Source organism: Temnothorax longispinosus, chromosome 5 (genome assembly GCF_030848805.1).
Source record: "Temnothorax longispinosus isolate EJ_2023e chromosome 5, Tlon_JGU_v1, whole genome shotgun sequence".
Lineage (NCBI taxonomy): Eukaryota > Metazoa > Arthropoda > Insecta > Hymenoptera > Formicidae > Temnothorax > Temnothorax longispinosus.
Genome location: NC_092362.1, coordinates 996,909 through 1,019,064, shown reverse-complemented (window position 1 = coordinate 1,019,064; position 22,156 = coordinate 996,909). Strand labels below are relative to the sequence as shown.

The following is a 22,156-nucleotide window of genomic DNA, read 5'->3' as shown; positions in this document are numbered from 1 at the left end:
TATTAACCCTCCGTCTGTATACGTGGGTCTATGGCGTCCGAGCCAAAATAATATCTACTCTCGTAACTGTAAAACTTACGAGCCTGCCAGAAAATATTAAATAAACGATGATTATCAAAATGACTATAAAATCGTCAACTACAATGTAGACAGACTTTGTGACGTTTTTCAGATTTTTTAAAATACTTTAAATTAGGGAAAACTATAAGCGTCAAACGTGACAGACCCACCTATACACTCCGAGGCGCGAGGGTGCAAAAAAACGTATACAGACGGAAGGTTAATGACCGCTACTCACGTTTTCTGCTCGGATATGCCATGAAGAAAATTTGATTTCCCTTCCACGTAAAATGTTGACTTACCTAAAACAGAAAAAGAGAAATCGATATGAAATATGGACGTAGATAAAAAGTTAAAAAAAGAGAGAGAGAGAGAGAGAGAGAGAGAGAGAGAGAACATACCTAAAGATCGCTTTAAAATCTTACAAGGTCGCGAAACCTTCTTACGGCGGCGCTGAAAAATGGCCTTCTAAAGTTTCGCCACATATATGGCGGACGCATTGCGCCTCTAACATTATTATAAAAATTGCACAAGTTTGGATAGGCCGATAGCACGGCAGCCGAGCCGACCTGGTCGCCGCGAGCGCGCTTGTACTTAATCGAAGAAGGACGAGCCGGCGGCGCGGCGTGGCGCGGCACGGCGCGGCGCAGCCATTTCCATAGCAATTTCTATTCTATTTCCGTTGACGTGGCAATGGCGTTCAATTATAGACTGCAATATTGAGAGGCACGTTTTCCCAATAACTGCACCGGCTCTATCAATATCTCTTCGGCAGCGGCGGTGGCGCCGGCGTACGCCCTTACCACGCATACGAATTCATTTTCAGCCCCCCCTTACCTTTCGACCTCCCTTCGACGCCGCGCATTCCCTCGTCCCTCTGATAATTATCGCACGGATCGGTGAAGCGGAAATCGGGTTGGGGAAAAAGAACGCGCGGCTCCCAAAGGAGTAAAGCGACCGGTCCCGTCCGCATCGCGAAAACGATTGTAACGTCATGCATTTTTCACGTAATCCTTTCCCGAAGTTCGCGAGAGCACCGGAACACGTTTTCACAAATCCGGCATTGCTCGTTCCATTTCCGATTTTTCGACTATTCCGACAATATTTGCCCGGCGATATTCCACCAAGTCCCGGAGTCCGTACCTAGTTTCCGCCTTGTTGTATCTTCGCAGTTACCTTCGCTGTGTCGCGCGTTCTTTGAAGTTAAAATATATGCGAAGCGATTTTGTCTTACCCTCGTCCTGCCCCCTCATTCGCCGTTTCCTCCTCGTCGTTTCGCCTAATTATCCTCTTCTGGCGAGAAACGAAGAAGCAAAGCGAGTGCAAAGTACGGATTCGTGCGCCAAAGTTTCCAAGTCGCTCGGAACCTTAGCGTTTTGTTTGTTACTTAACGGGAAACGTTGGACAAACTTCTCTCTCTCTCCCTTACTTTTCGAAAGCGACACACTCGTGAATTTCTCGAATTTGCCGACGAAGTCGCGAGATCGTTAGTGCGCGTACTGTACACTCAAATCGCTGTCTTCTTACAATTTCGACTATCGCGTCGTAAGTTAGGTGCCTTTACGTTCGATAAATTAATGGGCGACAGCCGGGCGCGATTCTTCTCGAATGCTCAATCACGTTCGACGATCTGATTTCCCGACAATCGCTGGATTCCATCCATTATCGATGGTACTTGACGTGGACCATTACATAATTGCGAGTTCTCCCGCGGGTGAACGAGAGGAGAGCGAAGCGCTTTTCCGCGCGATTGATCAATAAGATGTGTATTGGGTTATGCAAATATCGATATCAAAAAATTGAGTCCTCTCTCGCTCGTGGGATATACACGAAAAATACGTTCGATCCACACCCGATTCATTCCACTCGGATTATCCTATTTGCAAGAATATTTCATTCGTAGTATCCGGCACTCGACCGACATTATTTCGCGTTACGTTATTATCGCGGATTGGGAGACATAAATAATTTCTCACGCCGATAGAATACCAATGTTCTCTAAATAATGCGATTCTGCTAATGGGACTTTAAATGATCTTAAATTTATCAAAAAACGATTTTTAAGACGTCGGAAGAAGAAAAAACGCTTGTTATTCGCGTTGGAAATTATGTTCACGAGCCAGTCGAGCATTATCTTCTTCCACAAGTCATAAAATGCAAAATGCATCATTAATGCAGGACACGTTTCCGCGCAAGCTACCGCACAAGCTCGTTCTCTCTCTCAGAAAAAAAAAGGTATTAGTTTCTCAGCTAGCTTCGCGAAGGTCAACACTGCGTCTGAACGAGACCGTTGTGCCGGTCAGTTGGTGCATGCTGAATTAGTGGTCTGTTATACGACCGACTGTATTCAAATCATTAAATTCAGAGCGCTGGAAAAAAAATCAACTGAGACGGAACAGGAGAGACGGAGAAGGGTTTATCGGCTCTCTAAGGCGAATGGAACGACCGTTTAGAGTTTAGATCGCGAGAGTCTGGCGTGTACGAAGTACGAAGATCTCGCATTAAATATCCTCGCAGAGTTTGAACGAATTCGAGTAAGAGTAAGAACCTCGACACATATCCTCGCGTAAGCACGAGTTTTACATACGTAAGATCATGGTAAGATCCTTGCACAAATCAGGAGGCCGTGCATACGTCTAAAAGAACTGGGGTCTCGGTAGTTTGTGGAAAATTCATACGTACACGCTTCGTTTTAAATCCGCGACGCCGTCTGGAAAATTCGTCCCGCATAATAGCCTCGGGTAATAATAAAACATACATAGGGCCAAGTGGAGAAAGTGTGACGGAGGGTAAGGAGAGGGGGATCGTTCAAGTACCGGGAAAAGCACTCGTGCAGACTGACGGACCGTGGAATAAAATAAAGCGCGATATTACGAGAGACACCGGCAGATAACTATACGACATCGCATATAACGGCATAATTCATGAAGCCTGCCCATACCGCCGGCGCCGCCTCCGCGTCGTGTACTACCACGATCGCGTTAAGCGATTCCGTTCGCAAGTGTCTCAGACTATTTTGCGTTTACGCCTCGGGCCATTACCATTTTTTTTTTTTCCCGAGGGTTTGACAAAGCGTAGCGAAGCGAGGTGGGTGTCGGCTGCATTAAACGACGGAATCAGAAGAAACGCCCGCGACGCCGCGCCGTAAGTTCGCGTTGGCAAACGACATTACGACAGTTCTCGGCGACTTCATCGAGAGTTTGTCGCGCGTAGGGCGCCGGTAACTGCATAAACCTCGCGGAACTCGCGCAAGAGAGGACGCAAGAATTGCACGCCGGAAGGAGAGAGAGAGAAAGAGAGAAGAAGGAACGATTCAATAAAACGCAATTCCGCATGGTAAGCGGCGCGAGCGATAATCGGGTACGAGACTGTGACTGCGATATGGTCCTCTTGACTCGTACACTCATTTCGCCTTACGGTTCTAGAGTCCTTGATTCGAGGATCTTGTCAAAGGGCACAAAGGATGAAAGAGTCGAGGAACAATACGCATCCTAACTCACCCCCGCCCGTCCTGCCCGCGCTCCAGAGATACACTGAAATTAATTATATCCGTGGGTGTACGTGACAAAGGGGAAAGGTTGTAGAGGAACGGAAACTCCGGAATGGAATATGGAGGAGCGGGCAAAAGTTAAAGAGAGAAATGGGAGGAAAGGGAGCGCGACGACGGGATGACGAGAGAAATGGAGGAAGCCGGAGAGTATTCGTGTAACGAGCCTTCCCTATGTGCGGCAGGAATGTGCGGGAGACAGTCTCGTTAATCTCTCGTCAAAACATATTGCGCGCGCTTAAAATCGCGCCGAGGGTGCAGCCCCGGCATCCTCCGCGACGCGGACGCTACGCGCGCTTTCTTTTATTTAGAAACAAAATATTTTAGAGCGCCTGACTCTCGCCGCGGAAATAAGAACAGCAAAATTAAAATTTTAGCGCACAATACATCCGCGTAATAAAAAACGGCCTGTGTCTTCAATCATCTAAATGCATTTAATTTAATTAATGCGTGGAGCTCTTCTCTCTCGCGTGTCCAACTTATTGTTAGGCAAGGTGTGGCCGTTGAAGCGACAAGATTCACCCACGTATCGACCCACCGGATCTCTTCCGGTAGACTCGCATCGCGTTCGAAATATAACCCCGTCGCGTTTAAATATATATCGTAAAATACAAATAACGTCATTGTATACGAGTAGCAAATTTATAAACGCTCTTTACTCCGTAATGCGACAAAGGAATTCGTGAAATCACCGTGTGGAAACCACAAGATGGATGAGTGCATAGCTTGATGATGATCACAGTGATCACAGTTCACTTATTTGTTAGTCGTTAAGGCACAGTCATCCACAGTTAGTCATCGCATGCATTACATCAACTTTAATGAATTCGCGTCACAGCGAGGTCGCGCATAGATTATTATTAGCCGCATCGATTTACTTAACATGACTTATAGTTATAATGTCAAGTAAAAAAGGGCCGTAAAATAAAATGGAGAAAATGGAGCTTTCCTGCCGAACAAAATTTCACAGGAAAACGACGTTACTTTAATTTGCAATCGCGAGCATTCGCGCGTGTGCAACTCGTGCTCGTCGCATATGCCGTAACGTTAATTATTCGGGCGTCTGTAGCTTCCAAAGAGCCTGGAGTACGATACCGTTAGTAAGTGCGCGCTGGCTGTCTCGATTCCCTTTCCGAGGGTCACCAACATGCTCGCCCGTTGTACATGTGTGCGCGCGTTAAACGCACGTAACGCGTTTACGCAACACGACGCGACGACTTTCCACGTGTGGGCGCGAGTGGGTGCACCAGTGCTCGCAGGGAGGGATAGAGGTAGGTAGACTGGACCAAACATGGATGTTCAACTCTCGAGACGAGACTTATATCGGACGTTCCAAGCTGCGCGCTGCGGGATGGAGCGCGTCCAAGAGAAAGGCGATTAGCCTCGTTTTCTCGAAACCGTCAAACGTTCTTCTACAATAGTTCGTTGAATAGCTCGAGAGAAATGCATAGAGCCTTCAGCCTACATATGTATATATGTGGATTGTATATGCGATCGCGATGAAATAAGTCTATATAGAGAACGATTTTGTATGCGACCGACATAAAACCAATTAAGATCTGACTACTGCGCGTTTGCCGAGATCCAAAGTAATTTAAAACTATCTTATGGACGATCCGCTGGCTGGACAAAGGGGAGAGAGCATTCTCTGTTGAGGAAGAAAAGTTTACGGCGACAACGCGACTGCCTGTCCGGCAGCATTTCGCAATTACGTTACAATGGCGAAGTTGGCGAAAGAGCGCACTTCGGCAGTTCAGTTTTCAATTCTTATTTAAATTGTACGGAATAACAATGCGAACTCAACAACAAGTTTCGCCCGGTTGTCTAGTAAGCATATTTGCGCATCCCGGAACCGTCCTCTTAAAGCAAGGAGCATCCACTTTGAAGAAAAACCTGAGATCGTAACGTCGATTATTTCACCAAGTTTCAAAGGCGGCGCGAAGAAAAATTCCGTCCGTTTCGGCGTGCAAGATAAATATATTTATATGCATGCAAGAACGCGTAATATCTTATCCCCATAATGACAAACATGTAATCTAATCGGTTGTAAAACAAAACTTTAGTTACAAAGAACAAATAAGCTATCGTGTTCTCGGAACGAGAAAACTCGCCTGGCAACACAATTTTGCACGTATATATATACGAACGTGTATCTTGGTTCTTCGCCCACGGAACATTTAGCGAAATGAAATGATACCGAAACATACTTGTCTCGGCGTTACGCCAAGCGATCGAAAATCACTTCCTCCGTTTTTGTTCCGCTCGAGAAAATTCGAAGAATCTCGGTGCACCGAAGCGAGTTATCCTTATCTAGAAGTGGAAGGTCGTAGGCGGTTAGATTTCATAAGGAGAGATACGAGTAATTGTCGGTCGTGCCGCGCGACAGACTGTCGCGGTACGGGAAGGAAGAAACGAAAGTAGGAAAGTAGAGGAAGCAGATGAAAAAGAGAAAGAAAGAGAGACAGAGAGAAGCTAAACTGAATTGAAATTGAATGAGCGAGAGAAAAGCTCTCCGCGAATCGGAATTATTGCCGATATAATAATACCAGTACCGACAACGAGTCGCTGTATAACGAGGAATTCCCTCGGTGTATTAGAGCTATATAAACTCCAAGGTATATTCCTGAGTTGGCAACCGACAAGATACGTGCACGAAATAAGAGGAAAAAATGAGATGGGAAAAAAGGAAGAGCCTGGAATTCGCGATAGAAAATGCTTGAAACATTCTGTCGACTGCAATACGACGGTATCGATATATCCTCAAATTTTATCAGTCGGATTTAGAAATCGACGGAGAAGAGAAGCGTAACAAGGAAATCCGCTAATCTGCCGAAGGACTGTTGTGAGACATTTGAATGAGAATAAGTATATAACTGCAACAACTATTTAAAAGAAGCTCGATGCACGGAACAAGTATCGAGTGCATAAAGTTTTAAGATTTCCATGTACAAAGACGGATGTAGAGTAGTTGTATTAATATCTCGTATAATAATATTATTGTATAATAATAGTTGTATCAAAATGAGATTATGCGCCAGTTATTATCGATCCATTTTTCATTCTCTGACATGGAAAGAAGAGCAGCGTGAAGAAAATGAAAGATAGGCGCAGGGAAGGAAAGTCGAACGGCGTTTTCTAATCCATCTTAACGTTGGCCGTTTCATTATTTCGCATCTTGACATCCCTCAAAGGACGCTTAAAGCCGCCCCTTGATGTACCAGACTCAATAAACGGATGAAGGAATGGAACAGGATGATGCCCGGCGATATGCAAAACGCAACGCCCGCCGGATCTGTCGCATAAATATGCATTAAACGCGTCTGGGCACACGTTGCATTAGTTTCCGGCAAATTATTTAAAATCAAAGCGGCGCGATTGTTTTATTCGCCATCGTGGTATCGCATTCGGAATTCTGCAAGCAAAATTGGGGCGAATTCTTTTGGGATGACCGATTTATCGAAATACGAGTCGTAGCCGAGCGTAAAACTCAAACGTAATCAGCGTAAAAATGATCCTGCGACTGAATCACAGATAGGTATTATTAAAAGCCTCTTTTCCGAGAGAGAGAGAGAGAGAGAGAGAGAGAGAGAGAGAGAGAGAGAGAGAATTTAGTATGGATGTACTTTGCTTAAGGTAAGATTCTTCATAATACGGGTCATAGACCCTCAAACGTCATCCCGTCGCCAAGAGGAATTGCAAGCTCGGAAGGTAAGGAATGCGCGCGCGTTGTGGAAAGCTCGAAAACTCGCAAAAGGAAGAGCTGAAAAAGCATACAGGAAGGAAGCTTGTCGCCCGTGCGACAGCGTGAGCAAGATGGATGAAAGTTTTTTTGGGGCCCTCGAGGAGCTCGGAAGCCTGCGAAAACTGAAGAGTAACGAGCCAATTTCCACGAGACGCTCGCGCGCGCCCCTGCCATCCTTTCCGAGATAGGGGGAGGGTGGATTGTAGAAGGGTTCCCCGGTACACTACCGGCGACTTTTAGACTGCGAATCCAAGCGACGTGGACTGTGGCAATCCTTATACCTGTGTGTGTGTAAGAAACGAGAGCGAGATCCACGAAAGTCCGACCTCAACCGAAAGCAGAAGGAGCTTTCAGAAACCGCAGATTAAAGTATGATGGCAAGAACGGAGTGAGGTTCACGAAGAAAATGACTCGTCCTCGGAGGAGGACAATGAACCTAAGGCCTTTTGTCGCGAAAGCTGTCTCTGAAGCTTTAAATGGCTTCTCAAATTATACGCTAGAAATACATTAAACCGCCAGTATACGTCTATTGAATACCGCATAAAAAATCCATAAATACCATCGACAAACTATAAACAGTATAAATATAGGTACATATATACACGTGTACAGAAATATATATAATATGAAACGCAGTCATCATCATTATTCAATAATTCGTTTTGCATAAAATAGGGAAAAAGGATGAGGCGGTTTTAATTAACTTCGTAATTGCTAATTATTATGTCATTAATTTATTATACGAAGTATAATTTAGCTTTTACATCTACGTACTCGTATAATGTAAATTTTCATCGTTGCACGTACATCGTTCGATCGCCGCACTCGTCACACGTATGCGTTGCGTACATAGCGCGGCGCGCACTTCGGTTACATTAATTCCTAAGTAAGTATCCGATAACGCCCTTTACCTAAACTGGCCTTTGATGTGGCTCGCCTTCATCGGTGGTTTCGACGCTCGGACGGGGCGTACCGTTTCCAAGGTGGAGAAACGCGCACGCAATATATAAAAATTATTTTTTACAATCGCGTGCGCGCGCGAGAAACACGGTATCGTTATACGAGTTTGTCCTCAAAGGAAGTCGACGAGACGCGGAGACCCGAAGTGAGGCGAAGCGTGATGGGATGCACTGTAACGAGGATGTAGAAAGGATCCCGAAGGTTTATCCTCCCTCTCCACGTTATCGTACGGACTCTCTCGTTCGATGTCCCGTTATTGAGAAGCTGCTTTACCGTCTATTTACTTTTTATTATCTTCGTTTATTCATGTGTACGTGCTCGCGCATGCTGATATAATATTATATAATACATATATGAATTGTGATGCTATCCACACGAGCCGGAATATAATGGAAATATTGAACAAGACCGACCGACCGTCCGACCGATAGTTAAATTCAAGGTACACATCGCGTTCAAGAAAATCCATAAAGAGAAACTATTATGCGAATGCTTATTAGAATGCATATTCACGGGGAACTTGTATGAAATATAGACCGATGCCGCGATGGGGAGAAAAACGTAGATTTCTCGAGAGCTTTGCTCGGGGGCGTTTTAATGGGTGGCGCTCGTAAAATACTTAAATCTCATACGAAAATTACCGCCTGACCCCGATATTTCCTCCTCCTCCTCGTCCTTCCTCCCGATGCTTCTCTTTTCCCCGTTAGTCGCGTGCCGCCGCGAGCCCCGCGATTATTTGAGATATAAAGCCCGACCCACTTGCCCGATCCTTTTTCCAACCAACGTATCGTTAAGCGCAGCAAAAATCATTTAATAACTACCTTGTCGTACGGAACCTCAAAGATCGCGCGATAAATATTATAAAGGAAAACGGTTATCTTCCTCGGTTTTGATAAAACACACAATTCAATCGTTTCTAAAAGCTTGCGAGATGTAATTATAGACACCAGTATGCTTTCCATTAATAGGTACGTGCGTTCCAATTTCCTCCTTCCTTTTAAAACGCTATTTTGCAATACATTAACCCCTTGGCTGTTTGGCGAAAAAAATGCTTGTGGGCCAAAAATCTTATTGACAAAAGAATTAGTAAAATTAGTAAAATTATAAATAGGTGCTTTCTAAGGGTTTTTTGAGTCGCTGAATCTAAATCTTATGTCAAAATTGCAAATTTTTAAACGGTAAAAATATTTATAAAAATTCTTGTAAATTAATTTTTATGTAAACCAAGCAATATTGTAAATTTTTTGCCGACATATTAAATCCGTCATTTGAAATTAATTTTCAATTTTAAAAACGGAATCAGCAGCTTTAAAATCCCTTTAAAACTTTTTATGCAATTAAATCATATTTTGAACTTTTTGCTCATTATATTGAATTTGCAATTTTAATTTCTTCAATTTTTATTTTAAATTTGAAATCAGCGATTTCAAAAACTTTTGAATATAAATTTTTATGCAAATCAAATAATTTTTTGCATTTTTGGTCCGCCATGTTGAATCCAGCAAAATTTAAAAATTCGCAGTTTTGATTTCAAAGAATTTAGCAATCCCAAAAACATAAAGATATAGGGCCTGTTCTAATTGCTCCGTTAAAGATATTATCTTTTCTTGAATGCTTTGGATGTGCGGATTTTCCGTTATGAACAGTACTGGCTATTTTTTTGCGGATATTTCCGTTGTCAACAGTCAAAGAGTTAAAAAACACACGTGTATATCCACGAATAACTCAACTTTATGCATTGTTGGGCAAGGCAATCGAATCTTCTACGCGAAATTCAGGATTCGTCGTCGAGAAGTTGCACGAATTAAGACTCCTCCTCACGTACTCGAACGGACCAAATAAGGCGACACTCTCCTCCAACGATGACTTGTCTCACAAACTACGCGGATACCCGGAGGAAGGAAGGGAGAGAGATACACGTAGAAGACATAACGTTCAAATATTAATTAAACCACTCTGGAAACTTGACGAAATGGCGCTACGCGATACTGGCGAAGGTAAAAAAAAGTTTCCCCAACGATATTTGAGAAAGCGAGCAAATTGCGAGCAAAATTTCAACGTAAACGTTTTAATATAATTATATACATATTAGTTGAGAAACAAATATGTGTTCATTTCTCTCGTCGCGTAGCGTATCGGGCAACGGTGTTGTCTCTCGAAGCGCATTAACGTAATTACGTAAAATTTATACCGTAACCGAAGGCGGGAACAATGCGGCTCGCCAAGGTAAATAGAATCCGTCTCGATTTACCCGCATCGGCAAACGGAGCAAGTTTGGACCGTGGAGCGTCGTTTGGAGTTGCCCTGGAGCGAAATGAATAGGCATCTAGCTAAGTTCTACATTAATCGCCCGGTATTCTACGATACCAGCGGGATGAATAATTAACGAGACGCCCACGCGACCGTGCCACGTGTCATCGATACCGCGAAAATCCACTTGACGCTCACGTGCCCGCAATTTTCCCCGACAAAACTGTCCCGATATCGCGTTGCGACATTAATCAAACTTAATTTCTTCCTCTCTCACAGAGAGAGAGAGAGTGGAGAGCGAAGTCGATGATGACGACGACGCGACACCGTTGTCCCTGCTGTCTATCAATTATCGACTCGTATACACGGCGGAGGAAAGGCGTGATGGAGCGAACACCGCGCCAACACTTACACCGGGCGTGTGTACGCCGGTTGACACCGTCGTATCGAAAGACATATGCCCTCGTTCTCCTCATACCCACACATATCCACTGGCGGCGCACGTAACTACGTGACTCGGACGAGTACACGTATATAGTAGCCGCGAGACACGATCTAACGACGGACGGGTCAGGCGTCGCCGTAAAAGGCCATTAATGTCCGTCGTTCTCGTGGAACGTCGTCGTGCCGTATCGGCGCTCCTTCCGGCGAGAAAAGCGAGATCCTCAAGATGGTTTTTCAAGCTCGTTTAAAGTCGACGTACGCGCGCGCGCGCGCGCAGCTTCCAACTTTTCCCGGAATAATACGCGCGAAATTAAATCTACCGTCAGCTGACTGCCGAGACTCGTCGCGTTGTTTTAAAACCGCGCCGGAGTCTCATCTTCGAGCGAAGGTCTTTATTTACCGTACGACGTCTGCTATTCGTATATCCATTCTCCGATAACAAGAAACGGAGATTCGCGGAACGAACCCAGTCACCTATTGACATTTCTTTGTTTGGAAGTCCGGGAAGCAATTTAACGCGCGCGCGCGCGCACACACACACACACGGCGATTTATTCGCGAGCCGACAATTCACGGAAGACAAATACAGAGAACTTCGCGGAGACATTGTAGCATTCGATATTGGAAGTGTATAAATGCGCCGAATTATCTTAAAATAATTACACGGGGAAGGGGAGTACAACGGAGTTTCAATTTTCGGGCAACTCGATGAAGCACTCGTCGAAAGAGAATCGGTAACGAGCCTCGCGCTATTAAGAAACGATTCTTTCTCGCCTAAAGACCCGTGGCGAAGACGGCACGGGCGGCGGCGGCGGCGGCGACGGCGATACGAAAGAATATTTATAAGCTCCTCTCACGGCTAAGCGGCGCGCGGCACCGAGGTATGCATTTTCCGCGCGAAGACAGCGAGATTATTACCGGCGATATTTCATCGGCCGCTAAAACCAGCCGGCCTTTCGGGACGCCCGGCCCGGCCCGTCTCTCTCGCCCCTCCTCTCCTCTCCTCTCCGCCGCTTGCATTAAAGGTCCTCGCGGCAATTGTAAAATGTAACTACGCTACGTGTAAGCGCGGTGCACGGGATTTATGCTCGGCACGGCCCGAGAGAGAGATAAAGCGTAAGAGAAGAAAAACCCGCCTCTCCTCCGGAATATATTCGCGCCGAATTCTGCGCGTTTCTCGCGCGAGACAATATTTTTTTGTCGGCGAAGAGAGGACCGAAGCGATCGGGAGGAAGAGGCGAACCCTTCTCGCCGCGAGAAATCTCGTATCTCAGGTTACTTACGAAATACGAGAATTTTTCGAGCGGCTCTAAATATTCTCGAGCATCATGAACGAGTCGGCGAATATCGTTACGCGAACGCGAGATTCGGCGGAAATTTAGCGCGTTACGCCTCTCGACCTTTCCGCGATCAGCCCAAAGCTGTTCTTTTCGATCACGATCTCTTTCTCCCTCGTCACTCGGCGAACGATAAAATCTAAAACGCGGTGCTCCGCTTTTATTTTCGACGAACATTTTCGCGCGCGCGCGAGCGTCGCGTCGCGTCGTAACGTATCGCGACAATAAAACTGGTTGAATATCTTGTTCAATCGATACCACGGACCGCCTTTATAAATTGTTATCCTGGCCATTAGTCAACGCATGTCACAAAAAAACTCCCCGGCGGCGCGGAACGTTACAAATATTTTGCTGGCGTATTTTGCCGGCGACGAATTACACTACCGCGACCATCATTAGAATGGCCATTATTTCGCAAAAAGCGCTCGCGCGGGGGTGAGTTTTCCGCGATATAGAATTCCCGCTTACTAATTAACGTACAGGCCGCGGATGTTTTGGCGATAAAAACATAAACGCGGGACACGCGATACCGACGATAATTGGCGTCTGTCGCGGCCCGTTCATTCGGAGATCGCGCGCTAAACGTTGAATTTCCAAAATCCCGTTCATCCTCATTAGCGAATCGCCCAAGATTGCGCGCGCGTCCAACTTGTTTCCGATTCTTTCCCCAAGTTTCTATTAACAAAGCCAACAACGCGGAAGCCCTCATTACGACGTTATCGAAGGGGGATAAACTCGATCTTTAGCGCAACTCCGCCGGCGCGAACGTTTACTTATTACCGGAACAAAAGTTCGCGGAGAGAAAGAGAGAGAGAGAGAAGGAGAGAGAGAAAGAAAGAGAAAGAGCGCGCGTCACTTTCCAACCCGGTGCGCTCATTTGACAAACGTCGCTCCGAAACACCGTTTGTTTGTTTTCGAATCGTAAACGGGCGCGGGTCCTTTTAAAGAAGCGAGAACGTCGCTTTGTATCGCTTTGAACGATTCCGGAGCAAAGGCGGGTCGTATTGGCAATTTTTGAAAAAGGTCTCTCGCTCGTTCGCGTTTCGGCGTTTCTTTCAAAATTAAACCGCGGACAGGAATGAGAGAGAGAGAGAGAGAGCGCACGCGCGCACGGGAGAGAGAGAGAAAGACAGAAAACGGCGAGCCGACCCTACTATAAACGCGAAAGCGGCGCACTTCAGGGGGCCTCGATTTGAACACCACTGGCTCCGACGAGACGCCAAGAATGCGAGAATGCCTCGATAGCGGCGTAACACTTAACCGCTCCGGAGGGAAAGGCAGAGGCGCGCTTTTGCCTCCTCGCGCGACGTCGCGTGAAAAGAAAAAGAAATCAACGGAAAAACGGAGCGGAGAGCGTCGCGCTACGCCGCGATAGAGAGATTCCGTCTCGCGGCAGTCGCGGCTCTCGCGAGACGCCCCCTCCCTCCCTCTCACCGCCCCTCGTGCCGCAACGCGGCCGCGTGTCGAGGACCGTCGTCGGGATTGTCGAGGCGGATAGTATAAATGGATGCGAAACGGTGTGAAACTTACCTCGGTAGCGGCATCGCATCCCGCGAGGATCACGGCCGTGCTGATCAGAAGTATCCAGCGTATCCTTAGCCGCATCTTTCTGTCCCGTGTTCCCGATGGGCCCCGCTCGCCCCGGCGCCCGTCCCGTATGCACGCGCACGAATTCACGGGGGAAAGGGGGAACGTGGAACTCGCGGTAAGGCGACAAGAGCGCGAGGCGACGTTCCGCGTGGGACGACGGCGCGTAGGGCAGAGGATGTACCCGTGATAAACGTCGGTCGTCGTCGGGTCTCGGGACCGACCGCTCCGCTCCGAGGGAGAGAGGGGAAGGAAAAAAAAGATCTCTCCCGGAACAACAACGCGCGGACACACACCACACTGATCGATGAACCGCGAGACACTGGGCGGCGCGACGATCGCCCGCTACCGTCGACCAGACCGACCCGACTGGCCGCCATGCTGCCTCGCCGCGCCGCGCCCGCGCGCGGCGTCATCTGTCGGCGCCCGTAGCGCGTGGCGCCAACTCGGTCCTTGGCGGCAATTACGAACGCGCCGACACTCCGGAATAGAGTCTGAATCGATAAATCTAAATAAATCCGAGAGTAATTGAGTAAATGTTCTAACGATGCAACCTAATACCTTTGATGGAAAAATGTCTCAACATTTCTATAAAAATTTTCAGATTAACGGAGGAAGCATAGCTTAATTTATTAAATAAAGATTATTGCGTACGCTGTTATTGCATACGATGTATAACCTACATATCTATGAAATATCTGGATATTAATAGATCGCATTAAATACTGTATTAAACCCATTTGAAATGATCTGTGATTCGCGATAGAATTCAAGATGGAATTCTATTTATGATTTCATGTATGTACCATATGATACGAAAGATATTTGCAGAGTAAGAAATAAGAAATACATATGTACAATAAGATCCAAAGGTTTCCAGCCGTCTTTAAATAATAAATGACGCTAATCGTTTCGTCATCGACTGATATATATTTCATTTTTCCAAGTTTAAATAAAAATTTTACTATATTCCATTTTCTTATGTGTATATTGTACTCTTACTAGCGCGATATTGCACGGATAAAATGAAATGGATATCAAAATTAATGCGAACGTTAAGTGATCGATAAAATTACGTAAGAAATTGTTACGCTTACCCTGGTGAAAAAATGTCTCAAGAATTTTTGTAAAAATTTTCAGATTTTTTTATACGAATTCGAACGTTTTTCAGAAAAACTCAGACAAAATAATAATAAAATACCTACTTCAGACTTTTAGGGCCAGTCTTTGTAAAAATCTAAATAAATATGCATAAAATCTGTGCAGTTTATAAAAAAATGTCGTACCTACATACAGATACTGAAATCCGAAAATCCTCATACAATTCTTACAAAATTTCTGAGAAAATATTAGAAATTTTTTCACCAGGGTAGAGGCCGCTTAAATGTATAAAGAAATCGTGTGATTGATGCAATCAGCTAAATTTCACCAAACTGACGAAAGAGATGTGAATCGTTTATTCCAAATCGGTCTCACAAGATTGCGATTCTTAAAAACGAGAACGTGATTGCCTAGGTCTTCTTGTCGCCGGCGGACAAATCTCTCTCCAGGCCCCTCAGAAATCTCAGATTCTCACTAATCCCGCGATTATATTCCTCGATCTTGTTCCGCATGATCTGCACTTCTTTCTGCATGTGTTTTACCTCGTCTTGCGTTTTCTCCTTGACAACTTGCAGCAATTTCCTATCCTGATTGTCCGTAATGCCTTACGTCGTGGCTACCGTTTGACTCTAAAACTTATTGCGAAAATGTTTGTATCACCTGCTTGTAATAATATTCCGTTTCACACGCAACATCGCCAAGCAACGCCTGATCCGTCTTCGAATCGTGCTTCTTCCTTCCGTTAAAATGTCTAAAGCTGAAAGAAGAGTCTCTTTTTACATCGGTTTAAAAAAATAATGTAAGCCCCAAAGCATGGAAATCGCGGTGGAAATATTGTCAGCGAATTAAATGTATTTCTAATTAAATACCTAGGCGTATATTTACGCGTTTCCTCGAGAACACGTCGCAGCATTGCGGTCGCGAAATAAAAACAAATTTAACGCAAAATGGATATCTTGTATACGCAATTTTGACTGTCTGTTAAACGGAAAATATTTTTGCCGAGGTTACACGAGACGGACGAAACAAACTCGCATCTGCAAAATTAACGCGTCTCGAAATGACTCAACGTCTTAAAACAGTCTAAACCAAGGTTAAGCAACAATGAAAAACACGTTTTATTTCCAAGTGTGAGTGTCTTCCAAACGTTTTAAGTACAAAGATATCGTCTCGCCAAAATAAACGATCCATATGATATTCAAGGAAATACCATTCAATGCTTAAGTAACATATATGTGTATATATTAAGAGCATTGTATTTAATATCTATGTAACAGTTTTTTATACATAAGAAGACTGGTGATACTCTATTCTACTATTTTCGATCTATTTTCTTTGCATCAAAATCAATAGTATAGCCGCGGAAATCGAGAGTATCACGGTAATATAATTTTTTCCATTCATTCTTTCTCTTCCATATCTGAAATCCGTTTTTTGTGGCGATTTATAGCCTCCTGATGACGCTTAATCTGTTCCTCGTGGAATGAGATCTCGTCATGCAGGCTCTCTCGCATCTTTTGTATCTGTTGCTTTTGCTGAAATCACATTTCAGATTCGTATAACGAACAAACAGAATGGTTAACGTGAAATGTGATTAACGGGAAATATATGTACCGACCAGGTTGTAGAAGTATTGGTCTTCGTGGGCAGCTTCCATTTTTCCAAAAGAACCACCAGCGTCACGAATAGCACCACCGCTACCTCCTCCCTTGCCAGCACCCGAACCGCGTTCTCCAGCCATCCTCACATGACTGTAACAAAGTACGTTTCAAATATAATAAGTACTTGTAGCCGCAGGAAGCTCTGCTTAGAAATAAAAAAAATATTATTCAAAGGTTATGTCTGCTCTCAGCCCAACCATTACATAATTTTGATACGGCATCTACTCGGGGTGATGTCAGAAATCTGTAACGGCACTGCGAAGATATGACTCTATTTATAATAGCGAGAAGATAAGATATACTCTTAAGTACGAAAAGCAGAAGACATCGGTATATTACTGCGAAGAAAAACGATATATCGGGATCTATGTTTGCAGTGGGAAAATGCCGGGTAGGTAGGAAGCATGAATCGAGGACAGGCACGATCGAAAAATCGCTCGACATTGAAGCTGCGGAGCTTTTCTGATACCTTAATGCAGAAACGTTCCGCGAAAACGTCGTAATTGCTCGTTGCATTTTTCCAATCACGAAATACTCGGTATCAGAAGGCCAGCAAGGACTTGGCGAGCCGACAGGGATGAGCTGCCAAGCGATATCCGAGTCATGAACGAAACACTATTCTTAGAACGCAAAACTCAGTGGCGATCAGCGGCATCGTGGCGCGTGGCGCTCGTATCGTGAGCCTCCATAAATTTGAACGTGGTTTCGCGGTTACCTTCTCAGAGCGACTTCGACCAAATTCTAATTAACTTAATCAAGCGAGCCCAGCACATTCCCAGCTACCAGAAGCTTTTAAAAGATTCAAGTCCAAAAATTATGTAATCTTTTTAAACGTTTTTGTGATGTCTTTAAAATGTTTTTTAGAACTTTCTGCTAGCTGGGATATCCGCACTATCATGTTAATATAAAAAATCCGATGTCTAGTTATGAGCAATTCTGCAGTTCGGTTGATTTAATTAATGTAATTGGTTAATCAAATCCGTTCGGTACTCGACCTGTAGTACTCGTCGACTTGATCCTGCATCAGCTGCTTCTTGAGCTCGGATGTCTTCAGCTCGTTGACGGCGGTCTGCTTCTGCAGCTCCGCGCGCTCCAGCTCGATGTGCAGCATCCGCAGCTTGATCTCGTGCTCGCGCTGGGTAGACTTGAAGATCCACGTCGCCCTCTGCACCGATTTGTCCTTGTCGCAGGTCGCCAGGCCGCCGTTCCAGTCGGCGGACGACTCGTTCCTCGCGTCGCCGTGCTCCACCGCTTGAAAACAAAACAATACCGCTAACAAAGATCCTATCACGCGCGCGCGCAAGCGAAGAAACGGAATATTTGGAGTACCAAAATCGACACGGGATGTCGACACGCTGTCGGGGCAAGTGTTTTTTTGCTCGACGAGATCTACGGGCTCATCCCCGGCCGTCATCCTGGGACGCTTCCGGTGCGAGAGATCGTCCTCCGACGCTTTCCGCGACACCTCGCCGTGACTGTTCTCGTCCTCGGTGTCGCTGTTCACCTCGATCTTAATCTCCTGCCCCGGCCCTAAATAATCATTTCTATATATAATTTCGCGCGATTTTTCCAAGTCGGCGAAATCAGGGAAATCGAGGGAGGAAAAAAAAGAAAGAAGAAAAAAAAAAGAAACCGCGACGGTCAATCAGTATATCCCAACCTGACGTTTCTGTGGGTAACGTGAGTTTATCCAAGATCGCGTGTATCGACATCCGACTCGTCGAATTCTCGTTGTCCTGACTACTGTCGTCCGAACGATCGACGATCTCGCAATCGTTCTTGCGCACGTTCTCCATCAGTCGCCACACCTCGATCGACAGATTCGACGGACGGGACTTGGCGGCCACTTCCGGTCCCAGGGTTCGCACCTGTGCACGAACGGCGGCGGGGGAAGAAATGAGAAGAAGGAGAAGAGAATTTAGAGGAGAGGAAGCTTCTACTCTCTCGGCGAAACATATCAAACATTTTACAGGGTTGAGAAGTAACGCGTTACAAGTTACTTTTTTCCAGTAACGACTTGGTTATTTTTTTTCAATAGTAACTGTAATGGTAACGAATCGAATAGTTACTTTAATCGTTAACAAAGCCCCCCCCCCCCCTCAAGCGATAACGATGATTTTTTGCTTTTCATCGCGAAACAGGCGTTTCAATTCAAAATGGAGGAATTGCAATAATTTTCAACATCTGAATTTTGAAATAATCGAAATGTTGAGCGACTATCCAAATATTAAAAAAAACCCTTATTAAATACAAAATACACTACTTCTAAATAGTGCTTCGGTAGAGCGCTTATTCAGCATTGGAAGTTCCGTATTAACACAACAAAGAGAATGTCTTCACGACACGACGATACGACGGAGCATATCAGCTCCTATTAAAAGTTAATAAAGAATTTTGATGAAATTCAACGAGTTTGTTTATTTAAAACAAGAAACCATAAAAATCGTAACTTTTTATCTTCAACTTATCTTCAACAAATAAACGTACGGTTGGATTTGTTAAATTTAATTTTTCATTTAAATTAAAAAAAGTAATTTAAATTAAATAAAGTAACGAAAATAGTAACGATAACGGGAACGAGTTTTTTTTTTTTTATCGGTAATGAGTAACAGTAGCTATTATTATAGTTATTTAAAAAAAAAAAACTTTTCCAATCCCGGGTTTTACGCGATTGCAACGCTTACCTTTTCGGCGTACGTGTACATCTCCATCCTCGCCTGCGCCTTCATCCGCCGCCACTGCTCCCGGATCCTGGTGATGTCCCGATCGGCGGAGAATCGGCCGCGGAACGCGCAGTAGATCTGCTGCCAGGCGATGGACTTCATCGCGGACGCGCCCGCGTCGATCTTCTTGTTCTCGATCGCGCTCACGTGGTGCTTGATCAGGGCGAACAGGGCGCTCTTCTCCTCGGGGATCCAGTTCTGCGTCCGCTCTCGCTTCTTCAGTAGCACCGTGGTCGCCTCGGACATTATTCTCACTCGCCGATCTCGCGATCTCCGCGCGCGCGTGCTCCGTTTCACACTCTCTCAACTTCGCTTCGCGGGCAGAGCGAGCGCGCCCGGCGCCGACTTTTGTCTCTCTAATCCGCCCGCGAGTTAATCCCACGGAGCACGGAGCCTAGTTCGAGCCGCATGCATGTACAAAAACGTCTCTCCTCGCACCGTCGCGCATTGATCCGCCGCTGTTTTCGCGAGCCCCCCTCGGTTTGCTTGTTTAAGCGCGGTTTTAGAACAGTCAGCTGTTTAGTTGCTACCGGCGCGTCGCCGACGCATCTACCGAGTGCCCCGAAAGTCACCGCGCGATTACGTTTCCTCGAATGACTCGGGTCTACTCGGAGTTCGGAGTTACTCGCGGTATTTGTTTGTAACTGTCCCTTCGCTCGAGTTCACCGGGGATGACCTTCGTCGTTTTGGTTCCTCGCGCGAAGAAACACGAGTCGAGCGTCTTTTGTATACGCTGGTCGTCTCGGCGATTATAACGTTTTACTCGTTTTAATCACATGGAATTTATGAAATGCTTTATATGCGATATTTCGGTACCAGATTAGGCTCGTGGGACGAGACGCGTGTGTAACACACGAGTGCGTGAAGCGACGCGACGCGAGTTACGTCGGAATAACGGTACGAGAACGGTCGAGAGAGAGAAGCTGAACGCAGGCCGACTTAAACCCGAACTAAGGGACGACTAAACGTCGGCCATTTTGGCACGGTACTAGCTAGAACGCGCTCGATATTAACAAATCCTCGGTTCGCGGCGCCGCGCCGCTGGGACGCGAGAGGGGAAGCCCTCTGGCTGAACGAGATGAGGACGAGGAGAAGAGAAAGAGAGAAGGAAAGAGAGAGGGATAGCCGCGACGCGACGTTCCGCGCAACGCAAACATTGTCTCGTTACGTTTCGCGACCTGTCGCGGAGTCATATTGCGCCGATTCCAATATTTCCATCTCGTTTTGCCGCGAACACGCTGCTTCCCCAGTTCCCCACCCTTTGTCACCGCGCCTACCCTCTTACCCCTCCGATTCTCGGCCCGATGTGCCGGAAATCGGCAGGGTTGGAAAAGTATATATAGTTACTTTTTTAAAGTATATATAGTTACCGTTACTCGTTACCGATTCAAAAAACTAACTCGTTCCCGTTTTATCGTTATTAATTTTAAAAATTAACTCGCGTTTTTTAAATTGCCGTTACTATTTTCGTTACTTTATTTAATTTAAACGAAAACTAAATTTTAACAAATCCAACCATACGTTTATTTGTTAAAGATAAGTTGAAGATAAAGGATTTTTATGGTTTCTTGTTAAATAAACAAACTTGTTGAGTTTTGTTCTCAAAACCAAACAACCAAAATTATTTATTAACTTTTAATAGGAGCTCATGCTTCATCGTCGTGAAGATATTCTCTTTGATGTTGTGTAAATATACGGAATTTCCAACGCTGAATAAGCGCTCTATCGAGCACTGGAAGTATATAGTGTGTAATTGTATTTAATAAAGAGTTTTTTAATATTTGGATAGTCGTTCAACATTTCGACATTACAAAGTTCAGATTTTAAAAGTTGTTGCAATTTCGCCATTTCTACCGGAAATTGACAGGATTAAGAAATTTACTTTTTTGAAGTAACTATTATACATAGTTGCCGTTACTCGTTACCATTATCGTTACTAATTTTGAAAAATAAAGGATTGAAATTTGACTGTTTCTTGGTGAAAGGCAAAAAAGTCCTCGTTATCATCAGGTACTTTATCGCTCATTGGGGAACTTTCTTTCGACCTGATATTTGATAGATCTTGTAGACCCGGCCTAAAACAACGATTAAAGTAACTGTTCGATTCGTTATCATTACCCACCCAAAAATGTATCTGCGTTATCTTTACAGCTACCAAAAAAAATAACGCCGTTATCAAATCGTTACTGGAAAAAAGTAACTTGTAACACATTGCTTCCCAACCCTGGAAATCGGTCATCAGAGGGAGAGATTCGCTCGACTCTCTAGTCGAGAGTTTGTAAACCGAGTTCAACGAGATGGTTGTCGACGAGAAACTACTACAAATATATAAAAGTTAAATAAATAAAATCAAGTATTATATAAATAAAAATGAAAATAAATACAGAGAAATAAATATTAAACGAAATTAAAATAAATAAGATTTTCCCATGATCGAACTCGCGCATATCTCTCATTTCTCCCTCGCTCCTCTCCTTTTGTTATCAAGGACGGAATTTGTCTCCTCACGTTTTAGTTCGTTTTTCGCTCGTAGTTTCTGCAGCATTCTCATAAATCTATCAAGAAAACTAACAGAGAACCGCGCGACCGTAATCGCTATTTACAATCGCTCTATTTACAATCTTCTTTATTCTTATTCTTTATACTTCAGTGCTACGACGTCGGTTTGCGTAATGCACGATTAAATTAGTCTCGCGCGTGGAGATCAACTTGACTTAACGTTTACGCGAGAAGGGAAGTTTTAG

General features: G+C 44.9%; 3 protein-coding genes across 3 annotated transcripts in view; all 3 read right to left on the bottom strand.

Annotated features, from left to right (window-relative positions):
- The window catches only part of Sdc (Syndecan), a 70,787-nt gene extending 56,491 nt beyond the window's left edge, over positions 1-14,296 (bottom strand). The window contains exon 1 of the mRNA XM_071779851.1: positions 13,871-14,296. Within this exon, the coding sequence (XP_071635952.1) occupies positions 13,871-13,945 (75 nt within the window). The 5' untranslated portion in view covers positions 13,946-14,296. The remainder of the gene's footprint in view (positions 1-13,870) is intronic.
- A 503-nt stretch (positions 14,297-14,799) lies between these two features.
- LOC139813045 (uncharacterized) lies at positions 14,800-15,802 on the bottom strand (the record flags this gene model as incomplete). The annotated part of the gene is made up of 2 exons (XM_071778299.1): positions 14,800-15,615; positions 15,689-15,802. Coding segments are annotated over 2 exons (291 nt in total), but the record flags the coding sequence as incomplete, so codon positions are not given.
- Positions 15,803-16,264: 462 nt separating this feature from the next.
- LOC139813044 (uncharacterized) lies at positions 16,265-20,313 on the bottom strand. The gene is made up of 6 exons (XM_071778298.1): positions 19,374-20,313; positions 18,350-18,557; positions 18,019-18,219; positions 17,685-17,940; positions 16,647-16,779; positions 16,265-16,563 (listed from the first exon to the last, which is right to left on the bottom strand). The coding sequence occupies exons 1-6, from the start codon at positions 19,656-19,658 to the stop codon at positions 16,429-16,431; spliced, it is 1,218 nt and encodes a 405-aa protein (XP_071634399.1). The 5' UTR covers positions 19,659-20,313; the 3' UTR covers positions 16,265-16,428.
- Positions 20,314-22,156: the final 1,843 nt, after the last annotated feature.

Excerpts from the sequence above, each read along its gene's own strand:
- LOC139813044 (XM_071778298.1), bottom strand. The coding sequence starts at position 19,658 with ATGTCCGAGGCGACCACGGTGCTACTGAAGAAGCGAGAGCGGACGCAG. Across the intron at positions 18,220-18,349 it reads GTTACCCACAGAAACGTCAG|GGCCGGGGCAGGAGATTAAG; the intron begins GTTGGGATATAC and ends ATGATTATTTAG. Across the intron at positions 16,780-17,684 it reads CAAGTCGACGAGTACTACAG|TCATGTGAGGATGGCTGGAG; the intron begins GTCGAGTACCGA and ends ACTTTGTTACAG.